The sequence below is a fragment of the Cinclus cinclus genome, chromosome 10, assembly GCF_963662255.1.
Source record: "Cinclus cinclus chromosome 10, bCinCin1.1, whole genome shotgun sequence".
In the NCBI taxonomy this organism is placed as follows: Eukaryota; Metazoa; Chordata; class Aves; order Passeriformes; family Cinclidae; genus Cinclus; species Cinclus cinclus.
This window is the reverse complement of record NC_085055.1, coordinates 17,700,618-17,714,418: the sequence shown is the minus strand read 5'-3', so window position 1 is coordinate 17,714,418 and position 13,801 is coordinate 17,700,618. Positions and strand designations below refer to the sequence as shown.

The 13,801-nt window shown below is 39.3% G+C and overlaps 1 protein-coding gene across 1 annotated transcript in view; it reads right to left on the bottom strand.

Annotated features, from left to right (window-relative positions):
* Positions 1 to 525: 525 nt before the first annotated feature.
* The window catches only part of FARSB (phenylalanyl-tRNA synthetase subunit beta), a 37,069-nt gene continuing 23,793 nt past the window's right edge, over positions 526 to 13,801 (bottom strand). Inside the window, exon 17 of the mRNA XM_062499169.1 lies at positions 526 to 798. Coding sequence (XP_062355153.1) covers positions 647 to 798 — 152 coding nt within the window. The 3' untranslated portion in view covers positions 526 to 646. The remainder of the gene's footprint in view (positions 799 to 13,801) is intronic.

Below are 13,801 nucleotides of genomic sequence, written 5' to 3'. Positions count from 1 at the left end.
CAATGAAAAAAAATTAATTCCACCCCCTCCCCTTTCTGAATTTAGAATGATAAAGGGCCAACAGTTATGTCTGGAGCAGGGAAGCAGATATTACACACATCTTGCTTACAAAATAGCTCTGGTTTTCATGAAACAAGTTTATTTTCCTCCCCCAGCCATTGATGAGCACATGACAACCGTATAGAATAAAAGCTCAACTCCTTAGTTCTGCTCACATTCACTCAACATTTGCTCTAATCAATTATCTTATTTCATGCAGTAAGAAAAGAATGAGATTCCTGTTATGCAGCCATAATCAGTTACAGTATGAAGCTGTGTCTGTGGAACATTTCTGATTTTGAAAACTAATCATGTGCTCTGCCATTACATTTCTCTTGTAAAACACTGGGCTTTGACCCAACTTGCTTCTTCCCCCCTGCCCTTTGAAACATTGAGGGCACAGCCTAGCCCGAGATCCCACATTCCTTCCCTGCAGAAGCCAGCCAGATTGCACTGTAAAGAACACATTTACTCAGGGAGGCAGGATCTGTTTTTCTGGTTTATTGGAACATAAAAGCATAAGCGGATGTCCCCTGGGAGGGAGACAAAAGAGGAGAGGGTGCTGCATGTGACAGTAGACGGCTGTCAGAGCACAAAAGTCACATCTTCACACGAAGGGCTCAATGTTGATCTCTAGGACAGAGCAAGGCATGGTGAGCTCAAACTTGGTGATAACATCAGGGTGCACGACTCCAAGTTTCCCAATGCTTTGACCTTTGGCAAAGACCTCAGCACAGCGACCAGGAAAGAAAGCAGTGCCTGTAAAGAAAGTGAGAGAAAAATCAATATTTCTTTGGGCTGGAGGAGTCAATAGGCATTTAACATGCAGAACAAAGCTCTCAGTATTAAACAGTTCTCTGTGCTGAGATGCTCAGAAGAGGCTCTCACATTCTTGCATTAAGAGTTGTCATGATTGATAGAGAATGAGAAAACACTGAGTTAAAAATAAAATGTAAAGCCCAAAGCTTGGGCATTTTTCACACTCCAATTGTTTTGACTAACTTCCCCCTGCAATAGAAATTAGCACAGTTGAGTCAGAGGGCTACTGAAATGAAGAACTTTTGCAGCCTTTAGGCTATTTAACATCTGAATGTCTCCCACCTTAGTCTGTTTAAAGAAATAAAGCTTGCTGTCATCTAAAGGGTAAGCAGGCATGTCACCCTTGATTGCCTGTCACATAATTAAAAACAACCTGCATTCCCATCATCTGGAGAAGAACTTTTTAAGTCGTTTCCTATACACCATAAAACTGTGAAACAATGAACACTCATACAAAGCCAAAGATCATCTTTCTCTTACCTCAAACTGAGTCCCAGTTTTTAAATGTTACATGGGATATTTTTCCCTAAAAATGTAGGTAAATTTGCCATGAAGAAAGAACTTAAAGCAGCTGTGCAGACTTTTTCATGGAAAGACTTTCCTTCCTGGGAGTTTCCCCATGTGGGTAGCTCTACCAGCACTATGTTCAAGTTTGTTTGTTGCAACTAAACTTGCATTTTATTGGCCTCTGTCCTGAGGTGAGTGGCATTTTTATCTGATAGCCCTTCTAAAGACAAAGCCATACCAGACCAGCCACTTGCTCCTTCTGAAAGCACCTCTTTCTGGACGAGTGTGTGGAAGCAAGGCACAGTGTGTGGGACATCCCACGAGTAGTGCTGCAGGCAATGCTGCGACATCAAAGGGGAAGAGGATGAAACAAGGCCACTGAATCCTTCAGATTCTGAATCCTCAGAAAGCTCCTCCACCTTGATTTAATGCTGCTGCCTTCAGTGTCCTCTGCAAGAGGATCACAAGAATTTCCTGACAGCAACTTCCTCTCTGGTTGCATCAAATGCTACTTAAGGTTCAGAATCAGCCCAGGACATTTTCATGTGTGTACAAGGAGCTACCTAAAAAGGCAATAATGTCCAAATGAACCTCAAACCTCAGGAACATTTTCATGATACTCTGATCACTAGTGGTCAAGGCCAGAGAGATTCTCTGTTAGCTCCACAGTGGAAATAATTAATTTAAGAAGTATCTCCTATGAGGTTTGTAGCTGTAACTTGCAGCTATAAGAACAGCAATTAGGTTGTTTTCTTGCCCGAGTTGCTGCAAGTGCAAATTAACTTCAATGTCCACTTTAATTTTGGCTACCTTGTGAAATCTTGACTACAGTAGTAAATGACCACAATAACATTGCTTAAAGGCTGTCTTAAAAACATTTGGAAGCAGAATCTTTTAAATTATCCAGTTCCAGTCTTAGCTACAAGCACAAACCAATGACTTAGACTGGATGTACAACAGTGAAATTACCTCACCCTGGATGCTACTGGCACATGACTCCAGCCAAAGAGACACTTGCCACTGCCAAGCTGCACTATTCAAAACAAGATGAAACAAATTTAGAAAAGAGTCAAATGTCACACATACAGATCACTGTGCAGATTGTGGGTGAAAACATAACCTAAAAATAAAGATGCCTTTTCTTAGTGGTAAAGGCTTTCCTTTTTGTAAATAAAGCTGGTATTGTACCAAAGATGTGAGCAGCACACACAGACTTTCTTTTAGACACTTGACTGTAAGCTTGAACTGGCACAAAAGCAAGAACCAAGCAGAAGTTCATAATGCTGGCATGGTACCCCACTATAAATCTGTAGCAAAAAAAGAGCTTTGACAATAGGGTCAGTTAAAAAGCTGTGAGTCTGACTTGTCTGCTCTTCTGAGCTTCCTTCTGTGTAGTCTTGGGAAAGTTATTTTATCTTCCTGCACATCTTAGACCCAGCTATGTCATGAGACTTAACGGTTTTTGAACTTGTTGTAGATATCTGATGGGGTCTAAAATAATACTGTACTCAATCAACCTAACAAGGGCAGTTTCCCAGATCTGTGCCACTTCTCATTGTGTGAAACAATGGTGTTTTCATACACAACAAATGCTCTGCTATCCATCACCAGCTGTTGGTCTTCTAGTCCCAGTGAGTTCTGAATATGCTGCTCCAGGCTATGGTTTAGACACCGAGCAGAATTTTTCATCTCATGGAGCAGCTGATGGTGGACCATGATGTTACTTTTCTTTGCACTTCCTTGCAGCGAAGAGGGAAATATATAATTAATTTCAAGGGGGAACACTTAGGTCCCCAAAGTGCAGGGAATGGGACCTTCAAACAAAGTCTCAGTTTCTAGTTAAGCTGACCCTGAAATGTCGGCTGCTTCACAGGGCAGTCACCAGTGTGCCCCATGCTCTGCAGACATGGTAACTGCAGGGTATAATTCTGTGGCTGGAAAAGATCAGACAATAAGCAAACAAAAATGAAAGAACCTGTTAAAAACTTTAGGGCCCCCATCTGTCCAGCCAACACATGGCTCTTGCACCAAAGAAACATGAGCTGAGAAGCAGGTTTACAGAGAGTTTATGAACTCTGTTTAATAATGGAACTATTATTATGGTAATTGGCTGCACTACAGAATGCTTCAAAGTATACTCCTGCCTGCCAAAAGGGCCTCCAGACTGCATCCCACAGGGGGGATCTAAAGCCTTCCCCATCTTAGTGACTCTTCCTTTGACCACACAGGTGGTAAGGGAAGGAGGTTGGCTCATGCATTGGACCAGGTGGTCCATGGAACTGCCATGGAACCAGAATTCAGAGCAAATGTAAATTCCAGGTTAAAAAATTCAGACATTGAAAGGGAAGCAAAGAAGGAAAGAAAAAACCTCAGAAGAAATATGAAAAACCTGAGCAGAAAGGGGGCAAAGAAAGGGGGCAAAGAGAAACAAGCATTTGCAGCTGGGGGAGAGTTTTGATTGAGGGACCAACCACAAGCTCAAAAGGAGACCTGAGCTAGAGGAACCTGCTGTGTTAGGGCAAGACACAAGCTGTAGGAGGACCTGAGAAACCCATGGAGCAGGGCAGCAAAGGTAAGAGCTCTTTCCATCCTAATTTGTGTGTTTCTGGTATTGTTAAGTAAATAGCAATGGTGGTTAGGATTTCTAGAAAAACTTGTTATGGACTGGGCAGTGTTATGTGACTTCAACCCTTGAAGCAGAGTAAAAGTTTCAGAGTGAGAGTCAAGTCTGTATGAAAGGTGTGCTGAAGCTACTTGCACATGTGAGAAATCAGCAGAAAGTGCACATGCTGTTACCATGTTTGTGTTAAGTCACACCAGAAGCTGAAGCCCAGTGCACTTAAGCTTCAGTAAAGTCTTGATATCAAAATTAGTCTTTCCAGAGTCACTGGCAGCTGTGACCTGCAGCTTTTGAGCAGGGGGTCACCACAGTTTGTCCTGCCTTTCTGTGCAGTATCATCCAAGAGTAACATGGTTGTGAAGAGCATGGTTTTCCCAAAGAAACTGTCCCTACTCAGGGAGGTACAAAAGCACACCTGGAGGCCCCACTCTGAGCAGGTGTGTTAGGAAGAGATTGTGTTTGCTGCTGGTGTAATCATCCTGAGAGGCTGCTCTTGTAGGTCCAACTGGTTGGCTGTACCATCAACCACATTGAGAGTCAAAATTCATTTAAAAATTGTCGTTTATTGTACCTTCTGTTTTAAGGATAACAGATTTATCCCTCTTGACATAGCAAATCCTTTCTACTCTGCACACAAATAAACTTCACCTTGAAATCTATTCAGAGATTGTATTATCCTTGCTGATGGAGACCCAGACAATGCCAGAGGAAGCCTGAAGGTTTAGCAGTGGAAATCCACCTCTTAATATGTCAGGTGTGTAAGTGGTAGTTAGGAGAAGGGGTGGGGTGAAATCCAATATGTGTTCCTAAAAAAGGGCTGCCAAAGCCAGCCCTGTCTTATGCTGCCACGCTACACGCAAGGGAAAGACAAAAGCTGCTTCTCGTGGCTGCAAGTAAGAATTTAATTTCTAATGTTCAGTGATGTAGAAGTAATACCTTTAATTAAAGCTTCTGTAGCATGTCCTCAAAATCTGTAATTGCCTTTCTGTATTCAGGCAATAGGGCCACTCTGATTGCTTTGGGGTAATTCTTTGGCCAATAATCCAACAGAGCATGTAGTCTTTAGCACATTTTCTGGCTAATTGACCCTCAAAGAGCTCTGAGTTCCCTGCACTCTTTGTTGTCAAACACCTTGCACAGTTTCTTTTCTCTACCTACTCTCCCTTCCTTTCAAAAAGAAATAGATTAAAGTTGTATTATAGGCCTGCAGTTGCACTAAGCCTTCAAACCCACTTGTTTGTTCCTGTAATTTGAAAGAACACTGGAAGCTGAAGTTTAAGAAGGTAACAGAGCAGAGCTTATCTGGCCTCAGTTGCCTTTCATCTTAATTCTCCTCCCTTTAGTGACTCCAGCTGCCCTTTCACTACTTCATCCCAACTCACCTGGTGAAGTGAGTTCTTTTTGCCTGTGCAGCAGTGGATGGAATTTACTTCTGTAAGGTTAGATGTTGGTTTTAGGATCAAGTTCTTCACACATTTGACCAATTACTTCTTTTGGCAGAAAATGCAAATCAAATGCAGAGTCAGGGGGCACTGTCAGCCCAGGCAGTGTGTTGAAAGGCAGCCCCTTATTTTTGCCCATACACACAGCACAGAGGCTCCCAGAGCTTTATGCAAACCAACAGCAACCTCAAAATCAGATCTTGCTATGGAATGATTTACCTTCAGCTAATTCTTAAAATCAGACATCTTAAATCTTGCATGATTTTTGGAACATACTGAGAGACCAACTGTTCTCAAAAGGTGCACACTGTCAGCAGATCTTCTCCCTTATATTCTCAAGCCCAGAAAAAACATAGTTTGGTATCAGTGGGATATTTGTCAACTTTAGTCTCTTGATCTGTAAATCCTGACTAAAGCTGTGCCAGAACAACTGCCATTTCCTCAGATCACACAGAACTGGACTGACACACCAGGAAATTAAAATTAGTGCTATTAAATTTAAAGCATGTGCCTTAATTGCCCCTCTCAAGAAAATAATTAACACTTGACAAAAATCACAGAATTAATATCTGTGTGATGTGAATGAATATGTCCTTGTCTAAAGGGCATCTTTCAGTCTGATTTTGTCCTCTGTTTCTCCAAAAGCCTCCTCATACAGAGCATAGCAGAAGAGGGTAAAGTGACAATCAATTATTTACCTGGACTGCTACACTGGATAGTCAAAAATAGAACTGAATATTAGAGTCCTTGTGCAGACAATAAGGTTGAGAACACAGAGAATCATCCAGAGATTTGCAGTGGTCAGTCAGTAAATCGTGTTCTCCTATTACAACTAAGTCAATGGCTGAGTTTCTATTAATTTGTATTTCAGGGAGGGTGTGAGGAAAACTCTTCTGTCTTGTAAGAACTCTCATACACAACCCTATAAGCTGGATTTGTTTTTCATTCTTGATCTGGAGTGTCCCAGGAGCTTTAACAGAGGTTGTTTGGTGTTGCTGGATGTTAGAAAGTGGTTCAAGAATGCAGTAGTTTGAGGCACATCTTTATTCATCTGGGTTATCCTCATGATTGCAGCAGCCTCAGACACTTAAAATTACCTGGGCAAAATCACGGTGTTCCTGCCTTTCCTAATGGAAGGTATTACCTGGGTGGGTGCTGAGGCTAAGGAATGCAGGTATTTGGGGTTCTCTTATTAAATACTGCATGCTGGAAAAACAAAGTAGGAAACCTAGGGAAAAAAAAAAATCTATCAAATTCCATGTATTTCTCTAGAAATCAGTATTTGCATACAAAGCTGAAAAATTTGCCTTTGTGGGATAGTTGTGAGAAACAGCAACTCTCCACTGGAATTTAGTTGCTTTGCAGAGCTACCATTACACAGCTAATCTTTGCTGTTAGGCTGGTTTATCTGATTTATCCAGGTTTATCTGAAATGTTATACTTGTCTAAAAGTCACTAAACCTAAGCTGGTAATATGTCACAGCTATTTTGTCTATAAAACTAAGGAATTCCTAATCCCAAATAAAGCTCACTTTTTAAAAAAATAAATCTTGCTATTTCACTTGAGTTAGAGAGCACAAAGCTTTGAACATTAAAAAAACTTATTTGTGTTCCATGAGTGTTTTTATCACTCTCTGGATATCTAAATGAATGATTCATCCTTGCAAACAACAGAATCTGTCAAAAACTAGGGAACAATAAACCATATGCTTTCTGGCAGGGGGTAGGTATAACATACTCTGTGTGCCCAGCAAGGCAACAGGTTTTAGCTTGTTAGGCTCTGCTTTCTTACAGGCACTAGAGAATAATGAGAACCAGCACTAAACCAGTCTGCAAGTCTACTTCAGTGTGTCACATTTGGGTTGCATGTTGGTTAATCAGTCATGTCCTAGACCAAGCTGCCCTCCTCTCCCAGTGACCTGACTGAGATAACCAAGAGCCACCTGATGTTGTGCTTTCACAGCTCCCCCATTTCATGCCTTTCAGAAAATGATGTGACAAACTAGCATGGAATAATACATCATTAAACAATGAATCTCAGCAGTCACTGGAACTGTTCATCCCTTGCTTTTAGCAACTAAGGCTTATGTTGCAAAGCAATGCCTCGTGGCTGAAGCACACAGTGGCTCCAGCAGAACAGAAATGTCTCAGCTGAGTGTGAGCTCAGCACATCTCTCTGTATCTGCTCTTGTCTAACATATGCATCACAAACAATGATAAAGTCAGTTCCTCCACCATGGACAACTGGTATCTTTGGAGCCTGCATTCACACTGATCTCAACATTTCAGCCAATATCTTGGTAATTCATGTTTAAAATGTTATTGCAGAAATAAAAAAGGAAAAAAGTAAGATTAAATTTGAAGCACCACCCCTCTGCCTTCATATCAAAGTTGAAAAATCACACCAGACTGGAGAACTGCTAAACTATAAAGTATAAAATTGGCATGCTCACATTTGGTGGCATTCATATCAGTATGGTAGTGAAAATGAAAGCAGATGCACGCTCCGTTTGCCTCCAGCCCCAGCAGGCTGAGCAGATGAGAATGGAATTTGAAGGATGAAGGCTGTGGGGATGGGTAAATGTAGCATTTCTTCACAGAAGCCAGAACTGCCCCTGTGCCCTGAGAAAGGAGCTCTGCTATTGCTGCTATTTCTGCTACTGCCTTGGATGAAGTGTTTATTTTATAAAGAAGGCTTAGCAATATTGAAAATATCGTTGATGATTAAGCAATAACTTTCTATTTAAAAATGTAAAAAGTTGGAAATTACCTAAATCTATAATTATACATTGCAAAGCTGTGCCAGACATTTAAAATTCTTGATGGAAGGAAGACTTTTATCTGTTAAGACTTGTTACGATGTGTGATTAAAAAAGATAGTTGCCTTTGGGGGGCAAAACCAAAGGAATTAAAGTCTGGAGAGGCCTCTCCAGTAAAGGAACAGCAGAAGAGCAAAGAGTTGTCAGGAGAAGCCATTGACACCTTGAGCTCAAGGAACATAAATGCCAGTGATTTAGATGGTTTTAGTTGGCAAAAACTGATAGAAAATAAAAACACTTAACTGTCAGGAGAAATGCTACTATTCCTTGGAGCATGCCTAACCTGTCAGAATAAAACTCAATGGGAAGAAAAATATTGTAAACTTTAATAGTTAATACTTGCAAAAAGAGGTACTAGAAGACAGCTTAGCACTAGAAGATAGGTTTTGTGCCTCTTCTCAAATTGACTTGATGCCTTTCCTCAGTGTTTTTGCAATTGCCATAGTTTTCCCCCCCCACTATAGGAAACATACTTCTAAATGAGTCAATTAAAAGGCATTTCTCTTCAAAAATAATCTTCTGGATTTGAGAAACAAATACTTTCTTTGTTCTCACATTGAATTTCTTTTATTTCATAAGTGGGGGGGAAAAAAGTGTGTCAAACATTATTTGGTGATGAAAGTTTAAAAGGTAAAGAAGTCTAAGCCTGTCAAACCTTTTTTTATCCCATGCTGTGCTAAAATGATGTACTTGAACTCACACACCTTTTTGGGGATAAGGGTCAATACTTGAAGGATATTGAGAAGGAGCATTTAAGAAGTTTCAGAGAAGAGATGAAATGACAACAGGAATGGTAAAAGCCTTTTTCAGACTCACTTCTGAAAGCCTCTTTTTCATACTAAAAATCAACAGTGTAACACAAAGCTAATGAAATGAGACCAATTTCTAAAATCAAACTCTGGGTTTTGCCACGAATTCTGTGCTGCTTAGCCTAGCTGTATCACCAGTGCCACAGTGTGCTGCCAGATTTTGATAACCAGGTTCTTCTGGAGACTCCCACTCCAGCTACATCAATAATACAGGCAACCCTCCCATTTCATCTCTTTCTTGGGTACTTCCTTGGGTATTAATGGAGTTAAAATCAAATTTGAGGCATTAACACCAGAGTGGGAAGACATTTGATAGAATAGAAATAAGCTTAGCAGAAACTTACAGGGATTTAGTTCCTATAAATCTGAAGACCTATATTACAAAAAGGAAAGAGACCAGAGATAATAGACAATAAAAAGGACATTAAGTGAGCAGCCACACCCACTTTATTAGATAATTTAATGCAGCTTTGACCTGTTAGACCTGTCATGCTTCATGTAACTAAGTTCACTTGATGCTACAGAAAAATCTGTTCAAGAGAAAAGTATGAGAAATTAATTAGATGTCAAAGTAGTGGCCAACACTGGAAAAGCAACAAGAGCTAGTGACAAACATTCAAGTTTGCAAGATGATTTATAATCATGCCATTTTAATGATCATTGCTGGCACTTCTGAAACGTCTTGCAGAATTAGTGTAATACACTTAAAAGTAGTAAAATTGGTCAGGTTTAAACAAAAAACCAGCAGCTGTTCTTGCCTCTCACTATTAATTCATTAAGCTGTCTGGGACCTAGGGAGGGGACTAAATAGAGAAACAGGAGTGGAAGATGTTCAAGAACAATTTATTTGATAAATGAGTACTAGCAGTTTCACAGTAAAAAAGAGGAATGTTTTTGGCCAAAACCCTATCCATACGACTAGTGAAGTGAATGTGGTCAAAAATCAGAAAATACCTTAGAGATAAAGATGAGAGAAATATGCACTTCAGAAAATGTGATTAATAGCAGTGGCTGAAATTGATCAAGGAACTGAAAAATTTAGGAAAGATTAATTACTGGCTGCAGTAAAGACAGCATTTAAAAATACTTAAGAATATTAGAAACAAATTGTAGGTAGAGTACTTTCACTCACTAACAAGACTGGCTAAAGAGACAGAAATGTATTAAGTTTTTAATAAATATTTATTTTCATCTGGGTGGGGGGTAGATATTGTTGAGTAGAGTAAGGTGTTGTCCAGTCCACTGAGAAAATGAAGAATGTCTGGTTACATCTACCAGGATTAGGATGTTTCTAAAACATCAGGAGTCTCAGGCATCAGAATTGTGGTGCAATTCTCAGAGCAAATATCCTGCCTGCTCCTGTTAACTTGAAGTTACAATAGTGGGAATTCAGAAGTACTAGAAAAGCGTTAATGGGGTGCCAGCATTCCAAGATGGATGATCTAAATTGATCCTCGGTGATAAAAATTGTGTGGTATTGGCAAAAGTGAAACTAACAGGAGTGAGGTACAGTGAATTACCAGCTGATGTGTTTTATTAAGAATGGATGTTTTCAAACAAATGTGATTATCTACCAAACTGGTAATTTGAAAGACTATGCAATGGCACCTATAAAAATGCCAGTTAACTGGACTAAAAATTGTCTGATACCTCCCAGTATGTCAGAAGTTATATTTGGAGGCCTGGTAAAACTGGCACATTTCCTTTAGTTATCTATGAGTAAATAGACAATTATTGACATTTGTGACCAATGCAATGGCTGCCAAGACAGGCAGCTGGAAGGCCAGGATTTCCATTAAGAGCAATCAAGCTACACTTTCTTAAAATAAGGCAGATATTAATAATGCCAAACTCAATATGAGCCCTAAACATCTGCATATAGCTCAGTTTTCCAATTTAAGCTGATCACTGAGATTGATGCTGCAGTTCAGTTCCATACCTCTAACTTGGAATTAGTCCCAGATTTCCCTCCTCTTGTCTTGTGAATTGAGGTTCACGGTCTAAATCTTCTTTCAAAGTTGTTTATTGTGTAATTATTACTATAAAAGCCAATGTTTATTGATGTTCTTAGTTATGGAGGTAACTATTACACCTCTAATTTCACAGCTGAACCTTACTAAATGGGAAGCTATTACTATGATTTACTGTGGAATTAAAATTTTCTACACTTTACCACACCTTTCATTTAATTAAATAAGGGCAGTAAAAAGAAGGGAATGCAACTTCTTCTGTTTGTTTTTTTTTTTTTTTTTTTGAAAGACACCTGTCAGTTACTGAATGAAACAAGAGTCAGTATGCATTTATCATGTACACATTCAGCTGAACACAAACAGGCTGACCTCCCAGTTTTGCTAAACTGATCATTACCTTAAAAGAATGAATGGCATGAACATTTAGTTTAAAAAAGTAAATTAATAAATTCAAGAGTCAGCTGAAATCCCTGAGAATCAGTACTGTAGAAAAAGGAGGCTCATGTCACAAGCTGATTCTCTTTAGGGGTTGCTTGTTTTCATGAGATTGCTCTTTCAATTTTGTCACGGAGGACAGTAGAGCACATGGGGAACAGTAGCCATGCACTGATTCTCTGTAACATTTTCTGAGAACCTATCAAGTTGTTTCACTTTGATAATACAGGGATATTATCTTCCTTTTTCAAACACTCTGTGCTCAGTTAAATTCCATGTGCAAAGTATGGAAACTCCTGAAAGGTACTGCAAAACCAGGGGTTTCTTCCTTAAATAAGGGACTCTCAAATGTTACATTGGGAGCGAAGATAATTACACCTTCCACTTCACTCCTTTGAAGACTGTGATATATAATCCACTGTCAGGATTTCCTAAGCCCTTCTTTATTCTTTTCAGCCTAAGTAAGGCTTTACTATGGACCCAAACCCCGTGATTAACATCACCTCCTGTGATTGTTGTCCTGATTTCTGCAAGAAAATTGTCATCTTAGATGGTCATGCAAAAGCACAAGATAACTAAAATATTGCAGAAAATAGACCCATTCCTGATTAAAACTTGAAATTAAGAATATCTTCTAACATAAGAATAACAATCCCCCTAGTTTTCAGTTCAAGGGAACTGAAACCAATGAAAGTGAACTAAAAATTAAATAATTTAATGAAATTACCTGAAAACCTGTAACTAAATTTGTTGCCTCTTTCCACCTGTACTTTTATATTGTAAAAAATTATTTGATTACCTTCTAACCATACACTTCCATACTGATATTTACATTTTATTACTGGTATGGAATGGTTTAGTCTCAAAATTTTTATGCTTTTTTTTTTTTTTTTTTTTATTATGGAGCACATACAAGTTTGAGGATTGATAATATCTTTTCCATTTCTATTTGATTATGGATGCCTGTGCCATAAAACAAAGAAAAAAAAAAAAAACAGAATGCTTTTCTAGGCCAGTAGGATTCACTGTCAAAAAGTTAATTCTGTGCATTTTAAAGCAATGGGGAGCATTTCAGATTTCTGTCTTTAAAACTTGAATTTTGTATATTTAGTGGTATTGAGAAAATAAAAGGTTCCATTAGTAACTTTTAAGAAAGTGGAAAGCATTGAGTGTCAAATGTATGTTGAAATGCTCAAATTCAGTCACTCAAAAGCCTCTCTTCCTTAAGGCTGCTCTGAACAGCTCTTCTCCATTTATTACCTAGCTCAGATTACACCAAAGCACAGTGCAAAGGCCAGGGGAACATCACAATTTCACCCATATTTTCTAGCATCTGTACTTTTTCCCCAGGTGTTGCTAGAGAGGCAAAACCACTCTGACCTTAAGGTCAAATCTCAGGGCACTTAGGTGTTGGCAGAACAGAAGGAGCTCAAATAACCATCATGTGCACATATGGACCAAGCAGGACTATAGCACAGGCATGTCATTCTCCAGATGGAATTTGGAAAAGTGTCAGATAAGTGCCCAACACATCTCTACCTATTCTCTGCTGCTCATTTAAAGCTAGATTTTATTCCCTGTATTGTTTTTCAACAATCAGTTACACAAGGAGTAAAAACAACTGGCCTAAACCCTACCTTTACACTGTGCTGCTTACTGGTCTCAATCTTTATTTAAGATTATGGACAGAGACAATACCTCTAAATCAGAGCCCTAGGATAAACCCACTTCTCGCTGTACAAATTTGTAATTTGGCATAGGTGATAAAACAGCTTAGTGCAGATGCCTCTAAAAATCTGTGCCATGCTTAATGTCCTCCTGATTTCAAACCTCTGAAGTAACTGGCACTGTTCTTATGAATTATTTCAGTATCATGAGCTCTCTTTAAGCTGTTACAGGGTATCACTGAGCAGTTACCTTACTCCATCATCTGCTGACATGTCTCTCACACATGCTTAACTGACAAACTGTGAAGCAACTTTAAAAAAACAAAAATAACAAACAAGCAAACCAACCACTAAAAAAACCCAAAATTTCTCCAAGTTACTCTGACTTCCAGCCATGTCTGCAACGAAGGTCTCAAGCTAAGTTGGTGCAGTGACACTGCATTTGTTATGGCACTAGAGTATCAACCATCTGCATCGATAGCAAGGTTAAATTCCAATGTCATGACAACTGCAAGGAATCCATGTGCCATCCCAGGAGAGTTTCTGAATCACTGGTGAAACAGAAAGTAGTAGATACTTTTTTTTTTTTTCTATAACCAGCAGCCACAAACTACTTGTAATATATTGCACATGACAAGGCATAATCCACCCTCTGCACTAAATGTATTGTGGAG